We start from the raw sequence: 8712 nt of genomic DNA on the forward strand, positions 1-8712 counted from the left end.
CAAAAATGCTTATTTAAAGAAGTTAAAATCTCTATTGAAAAAAATTAAGGGAGGATTTTATTAAAGATCAAAAAATATATATATATTTTTTTTGAAATATTTTTTAAAATTATTATTTAGCCATAGGAGTGGATAGCTCAGTGGTAAGGCACTATTAACTCTAAGGACCTGGGTTCCATCAATGAAATTCATTCGTCGATTGAATTGAATTCAGCTGCAATATACAACAATTTGATAACAGATGATCTAATTAAACAAAAGTAATGGATCTTAAGGAAATAATCTTAGAGTATCAAGGCCATAAATTCCTTATAGGAATTATATATTCAATTAAGGGAATAAAAATGAAAAATAAAATCAATTTATTAATTTTTTTACTGTTCAAGATTTTGGCGTACTTTCTGAAAAGATTGATTTTTAAAAAAATGTGGTTATAATATTTAAGCTTAAGTAAAATTAAGTTTATGAGATGGATTTTTCTGGAAAAATATTTTTATTTATTGATAAATATTGCAATGTTGGTCAATAAGTAATATTATAAATGATCACATTCATACTAAAATTTTAAAAAAATTACATAAAAATGAATAAATCACTATACATATATATGAAAATAAGGAAACTATTTAGATGAATAAATAAAAATATTAACAATTAAAAAAAAATTAAATCATTAAATAAGCACACTTATACTTTCATATACAATATTTACACTCTCGACCTGAGGTTCCCCTATCCAACTCTATCCTCTATGCATGAGAGGTAGAGCAGGGCTCTTCGAAATCTTAGTGCAGCCCTCTATCAGTGTTACTGGTAAAGAGCCTCTGGAGGCTGAGTTAGTACACTAAAATAAGATCATTTTGCAAGTAAAATAAACACTTGTATCAACTTTAAGATTTAATTTATAAACTTCACATTTGTTTTTTGTTTTTTAATACCCTCCTGCGTTAGGGTTCATTGAGATCCTTATAATTTTCATAATAGTCCAACTTTTTTAGATATTAGTGTCTTCAAGGGACACCCAGAATTGAGCTCCGTCTTCCGTGTCCTTCTAAAACATCTATTAAAAATGGGTAGAGGAATTTTGGTAAAAAAAATTAGTTAACTCAGGTAACATTGAAAAATTGGCTGAAATTAGAAATTGCTGTGTCGAGTCATCTTTTTTTTATTTCTACATCTTTTCTCAATAACCCCATTAATTGTAATTTTTTCTTTCTCTTTAATTCTGTTTAATATAGTTATTAGTTTTTTATATAATATAATATATATAATATAGTTAGTTATTATTTTGTTTAATAGTTCTGTTTAAACCTCTAGCATTTCTTTAATACACTTATTCTGTATTGAGATCAAATACTCTATGAGATCAAGTTGTTTTTGATTATTTATTGATGTTACATCCCATCTGTCCATCAACTGTTCCAGCCACAGAAACAGTGATCATTTGGGTCATCAATGATTTAACAGCTGAACAAAGAGATGGCCAGGTGGTTTCTGTTTATGAATTCAGAGACCAGTCCTTTGATGAGCTCAGTGCTGAGTTTAGAAACTTATTACCCGAGATGTTATTCATCAGTTTTAATGAAACTCTTGATATTAATCCCTATTTATTGGAACCCTTGGTTGTCTCACACTTAATAAAAAGTTTGGACACCCCTGTATTACCTGTTAACTCTTGTTTATTTCATAATTAGGCTTATCGTTTATTAATTAAAATTTATATAACTGTTATTTTGAATTTAATTTAAAATAATAGACCAAAAATATATCCAAATTAAATAGTTTTTTGTTTAACCCATTATATTAATTCTTCTCATTTCGGTTATTCTCATACAAGCAGTCCTCATTCTTACGTCAGGTTCTATTCTTTGGAAAGTGACTTAAGTCAAGTCCTGCTCAACAAAAATGTAAATACTTAGTGTTACAGCGGGTAGGGATTCAAAAGGAACCTTTGCTAGCCCAACCGTAAATAATATGGAAAATAAACTGCCGAATTTTATTATTATTGTATTTTAAGTAATTGAATGTAATAAACTGTAAAATAAAATATACAAACATCACCAGTGATTGATAGGGCCCCGTTGTGGATAGGTTGTCCTAGGTTGAAATCCTCATGGAGGTAGATTAAAAAATGTACGTCCACCTGCCTTGTCCTCATAGAGGATGAGCCACAATGGTTGCTCAGCCGCTGTGTAGAAGTGACTAAGTAGACGTAGATGGCCAGACTGCTGGCTACTCAAATTTCTTCGAGAAGAGACACTCAAGCTGGTGTATTTGTGTACAATGAGATGTCATCTGTTCATTAGCCGTATAATAATAACAACCGAGAGTAGTTGTTTTTTAATATAATAAAAACCATATATTCATATAATCGATTATTGGACCATATGTTGGCTGCAACACATAGTACAAAATCCATTGAGGATCAAATCCACTTATTATTTTCTTTGTAAATCTTTTTTTTTTTCAGTGTTAATCTTACATTACTTAATTTTATGACATTATTTTATTATTTTAAAACAGTTAAAATGAACAACTTAAAACTGCCTGTACATTATGTTTCTTAATCCTGATAAAGGGTTATAATTTAAACTAAAACTTGGAAACACTGCAACCATCATCTTTTTGGTTTTAAGTTTAGCTATTTTTAAATCTAGAAATACAAGATATTGTGTCAAACTAGGTGAGAAAATGGTTTTACATTATTATTATTTGTCTTATTCATTTTCTATGTTTCAGTGATGTCATGAAAGTTGGAGAGTTACTTTTAGAAGAATTAAGTATCCATCTGCATTGTTCATTAATCAAACCGCTACCTCCATCTAAGACACCAGTTGTGGAAATTGGGACACCCATGAGATCTACCCCAACTGTGGAAAATGGGACTCCCGTTAGGTCTACGTCAATTGTGGATAATGGTACCCCCATGACTACAAACAATGATTCAACACGATCTGGATCTATTTCAAACCGATCATCTGTTAAAAGGGTAAAATCAGTTGATCAACTCAGTTCCAAATCTAAATCGAGTACAACACCCACATCCAAATTTTCTACTTCCTCTAATAAATCAAGGTCTCTAAAAAGTGATGATGGTGTATTCTTGGTTCCAAAAGTCCCCGCTTCAGCTTCTAAAACTAGATCTACTCTCTCAAAATCAAGTCTGTCTGAAAATAATTCACAACTCTCAAAATCAAGTCTAACATCTGAAAACAATTCTCGACTTTCAAAATCAAGTCTAATATCTGAAAACAATTCTACTTCATCTTCTAAGGCTCCTTCTACGCCTAATTCATCAGATTACAGTTTGAATGTTGATTCAATTTTCACTCCATCTCCAAAGAATGTTTTAGCTTCGATAGATAATACAAATTCGACGCCATCGTCCAAATCTATATTGACTCCTTCACCTAAATGTACTCCTATCATTAAAGCCAACTCGAACAAGAACAAAAAAGAAATTAAAAATAATTCGGCGGGAAGCTGATCAAGATCTCGTTCTTTATAATTGTGTTAAGTTATTGTATGATATTATATTTACACATCTGTCATTTGATATTTTTTTGGATCAATTAACTGAAAAAAGTGTAAGAATCTCAGTTATTAAAACAATTTCAATTGTTACATTTTAAGGATATTAAATTGTAACAATTTAAAAGGAAGTTTATATATATATTTTAGAAATATTTCATTTAATAACAATAATAATCAAAAGGTGACTTCCATCTTATATAAAGATTATCGATCTCAGATGGTTCAAATGTAAAAGAGTAATTGAAATTAATTGAATTTCCTGGGGGATATTGGTTGGTATGTACTTTTGGATTGGCATAATCCTTGTACATTCTCTCTTGATAATGTATATTGTCTTTAAAAAATTATATATTGTGTTTAGAACATTTAAAAGAAATTTTTTGTCCAATAAGATTGTGATATAATATTCAATTTCGGAACTAAATGGTATAGTTCTATTTTTATCATCTTGATAAAATTATACTTGTAGTCATATTGCTCATTTATATTTTATAAAATCCTGATACAATAATCAATTTCGGAATAATACTATAGTTCTCTTTTAATTGTCTTAGTCAACCTATTTGTGTTAAAATATAATTTGATATTGTATTTACACATTACCCTCTGCCATTTTCTATTTTTTTAGATCAATTAACTGTAAATATTTAAGAAATCTCAGTTATTGATACAATTATAATTGTTACATTATAAGGAAATTAAATTGTCAAAATTTAATGAAGGAGTTACATCATAAAAGGTTTAGTAGTAGTTCGTTCCAATTCTATTTGTTTTTTTAGAAATATTTCATTTTATAACAAATGATAATCGAAAGGTGATTATCATCTTATGTAAAGATTATTAATCTCAAATACTTCAAAAGAAAAAGTGTCTTTAGCTCTTTGTGTAGAGTAATTGAAATTAATTAATTTTCTTGAGGAATATTGGTTAGTATATCCCTTTGGATAAGTGTGATCCTTGAATATTCTATCTCAAATTGTATATTGTCTAAAAATGTATATTGTCTTTAAAACATTATATATTGTGTTTAGAACATTTCGAAAAAACTCGATCCCCAATAAAACTCTGATGTACTCAATTCCAGAACTCAATGGTATTGTTCTGTTTTCATCTGCTAGGTAAACTTTTTTCTTTTAGTCGTATTATTCATTTATATTTTTAAAATAATATTTAATTTAAATTTGAAGATGTCTCAAAAACATTTATATTACTTATAATTTTATTTATACAGTTGGATCTCTTTGTTTTATTTGGTTTCCATGGTACCTGATCAATGCCATACTGGAGGAAATTATAGTACAATGAATGCATCTTTGATTATGAAGGTGTGAAGTAATAGTTCATTTAGCACCTAGTCATGTCACTAAAAATTAGTTAATAATTTCAAAAAGAACTTTTTACTGAGTGGTTGACCTTTAACCAGAGTAAAATATTATTGGTGGAAAATTCAGTAATGAAAATTTCACTAAAACTGCAGATTGCAATGGAAAGATGTATAAAAAATAAAATGGAAAAGGTTTGACTTTTATCGATGTTGATTTAATTAAAACATAACAAACTAAATACTTCATTTAGAGTATGCAAATATTTCTTTCAGAATCTCTTTAAGGTAGAGAGAGATCTTCTCCTTATTATAGTCGAAGTTCAATTTTACAAAATTTCATGTTTCACTGTTCCGAAAATGTAAATCCTTCTAAGCAAAATTGGCATTGGTATTTTCGTAACAAATTCATATTCAAACAGTAATTAAAAGTAACGTTGAGTGTTCAAACTACACATAATTAACTGAAAACAAATTATTGTTGTAATATAAAAAAAAATCAAAGTATTGAAATATTAAAAAAAAAAAAAATCTATTAGACAATGATATTTATCTTGTTTTGAAGATTACGTATGTTAAGTTTCATTATTATTTGAAAAAACTGTGGATTTATACAAAAGTCAAAATAGACTTTATATGCTAAATTATATAATATCTATCAAACAGTGTTGGGCAAAAATTAGCTATAAATAAAACCACAGCTAAAATCGTCATGGATACGATCCTTTTTCATGAATGAACCATTAATAAATATATATCGTTTCCATGACAATTTTAGCTATAGTCTCATCTATGGGTAATTTTTGACCAATGCTGTGTATACAGTAATTTAACTTGATAATAAATGAAAGAGAGGAATAAATAAAGTAGGTTATTGAATATTCATTTCAAGAAATGTGAGAACATTTAGTAAAAGATTAAAATAATAAAAATGAAAGTATAAAAAGAATATTAAGTATGGAGACCTATTAATTTTAGGACTAAGAATTACAGAAACTAGACTTATTGTATAGTAAACTTAACTAAGCTTTAGTTTTAAATTTGATAGTTCGTGTAAATCTTTTTTTTTAAAAAAGTAAATTTTTCGTTGTAATTAATTTTTTTTTTAAATTTTCTTTCTGAAAACATCATAATAAAATTTAAAAACAAATTTAATTAATGTACAGTTTTTAGTATTTAATTTTATTGTGCGTCTATTACATAAATTACTACAAAATGATCTTGATTCATTTTCTGATAAGAATTTAGTCCCTTGTATGTGTCTTAGTCTATAGATTGATCTAATTTTATTGAAAACAAATTTATATTCAGATCTACAAATTTTATTTCTTTAAAAATAAATTATATTGTACTCAGAACTTTGTATGCAACAGTTAAAACTTCTAATGAAATGAACTATGTTACATTAATTGGGCTTTCTGAACACCAAGAAAAACTTATGTAAATAATTTAAATGAAATTTCAGTCTTACAGTATGATTGAGAGATAAGAATGTATAAAATTATAATAATAAAAGCATTATTTAAACATGTACTTTGAATTTTTATTTTATGTTATGAATATTAAATCTTTAGTAATTTTTTTCTTGATCAGCATTCAATTAGTTTCATGGTAGCAGGTTTAATTATATGTTGAATGAAATAGTTTTAGTCTGTGGTATTTTTTAAAAAACGTTCATAGTTTTTTACTATTGTAAAGGAGTTATAACATGAAGATTCAACAAAAACAATTATATTATGTTTAAAAAAATAGTTATAATTATTAAAATTTCAAAACTATGGAAATAGGAGTTGTACTTGGCATCCATTGAGACTCATTACATTACAAGCATTTAATAGGCCATAGTTGAGTAAGGCAGACTGATCCGGTCTGAGTGAGCACCATGCATTACTGTTTTTTATTTAACACCGCCATTTAAATATTTATTCTATGTATATAATTTATTTATTTTTTTAAGTTACTATCAGAAAAAACTATTCTGCTGTACTCTCAGTACAAAAAGTCCTAGTTTACTATGTGTTTTATATGTTAAGAATTTTAGAGTTAGATAATAGTCATAGCTTTTGATGGATTTTGAATTTATAAGTTCACTTTATTAATTTATGTAAATAAACTGTAGTGTAGGAAAAAAAAACATAAATTTAAGTTATCCAATGAAAATTGGAATTCACCTATTTGATTATTTGAATGTTAATTCATTAATAGATATATTTTCTTTGCTGTACAGTTTCAAATTAATGTAAAAATTTAATTAATTCTTGTTTAAATGTCTGCTAAAACAAGAAATATGTGCACAATTGTAAAATACAAATAAGATAATATTTTTAATAGATATAAGGTGTCATATTATTTTTATTGGATTAATATATATATGTTTTGTTTTTTATAATTTTTTAAAATGTTTTGTGTATTTCATTTATTTCCACTCTGTCAAAAGGAAAATATAAGTAAAGCTTTTATGTTATTACTAACATTTGCTTTCAACAAGTCTTTTGTTGTTATTACTATACAAATAATATATTTTTATTTAATAAAATTGTATTTATGTACATATTCATCTAATAAAAAAATATAAATGTATTTATTGTTCCTGGCCTTGATCTTAATTATTCTTAAGCCAATCTTGAAATGGCTTTCAAAACACTCACTTGACATTACTGAGTAAATAGAGACATCAAACTTAAAAATCACTTGGGCAGTTTACTCAAAAAATGGTTATGCATCTATAAAGATGGACAGATTTTACTTATTTGACAAAATCATTTTTCAATATTTTGAGCTCAAATTATTTCAAAACAATGAAGGGATCTTATTTAATAATTTAAGCCATCAAACTCGAAAATCAGTTGAGTCCTTCACTCAAAAATCCTTATATACTTATACAAATGAGTAGGATATAAGACACCCCTATACATTATACCATTCTTTTACTCTGTAGCCGGATAAAAAATAATTACATTTTTTTAATATAATGAGTCATTTTTTAAAAACTTTTTAAATCTGCAATTAAAGTTTGTGCATCCTCACACAAGACTGAAAAGAAAGGAAACTGCACGTCAATTTTGACTCTTACTAGACAAACGGTCTTAACTTTTAATTGATTATAAAAGACTGATTTACATGACCGCCCAACATCGGCGAGCAACCAGAAGAGGAGGAAGCTGATCCAGACAGAGACCAGGAGGGCTGGACCAGCCTGGTAACTGCAGGAGGTCGAGGACCCAGACGGATGCGCACCAGGAGGACCTATAGAACGGATGCAGTGGACAAGGTGCTAAACCTAGAGCTGGGCTGCACCACAGTAAAAAATTTTATAAAAGAATAAAGGAAAAAAAAGAATTGGTGATCTTTGGGAGCAGTGCCATGCTCAATCCCCACCCCACTGCTCTCACATCCCGTTTGCCAGAAATGGCAAGGGAGGGGAAAAAAAAGAAGACTAATAAGACCTATGGAGTTGAGCCTTTAAGGCATACAATCCAAAATCCTCAATGTTTCTTACTTTGTCACAAATATAACCATCCATAAAGACATTAATGTTCCATATGTAACCAGTCTAGCCTGAACCAGATATCAATCCTTCCATTATAAATTCCCCAAACATCCAAACCCACTAGTTTCTAACCTTGCTTCCTCTTCCATTCCTGAAATCCTCTGAGGCGCCTGAAAAGAAGATGGCATCGAGACCTAGTGTAGAAATATTATAGTGCTACCAATGGGTAAATTTCTCTACATGCCTGTATCACTCCATTATAAACTTAAATCAAATTTACTACGTATATTTTTATGTAAATACAGTAAAACATTTTGTGCAAAACGAGTTAGTCAGGTGTCAATATATTGCACTTAGTGGCACGTGT

At 28.1% G+C, this 8712-nt stretch overlaps 1 protein-coding gene across 1 annotated transcript in view; it reads left to right on the forward strand.

The window, feature by feature from the left end:
* LOC106692993 (condensin-2 complex subunit G2) overlaps positions 1-7320 on the forward strand; it is a 46259-nt gene extending 38939 nt beyond the window's left edge. Inside the window, exon 20 of the mRNA XM_014439292.2 lies at positions 2740-7320. Coding sequence (XP_014294778.1) covers positions 2740-3487 — 748 coding nt within the window. The 3' untranslated portion in view covers positions 3488-7320. The remainder of the gene's footprint in view (positions 1-2739) is intronic.
* Positions 7321-8712: the final 1392 nt, after the last annotated feature.

The sequence above is a fragment of the Halyomorpha halys genome, unplaced genomic scaffold (genome assembly GCF_000696795.3).
Source record: "Halyomorpha halys isolate HHAL.00 unplaced genomic scaffold, Hhal_1.1 Scaffold82.1, whole genome shotgun sequence".
Classification (NCBI taxonomy): domain Eukaryota; kingdom Metazoa; phylum Arthropoda; class Insecta; order Hemiptera; family Pentatomidae; genus Halyomorpha; species Halyomorpha halys.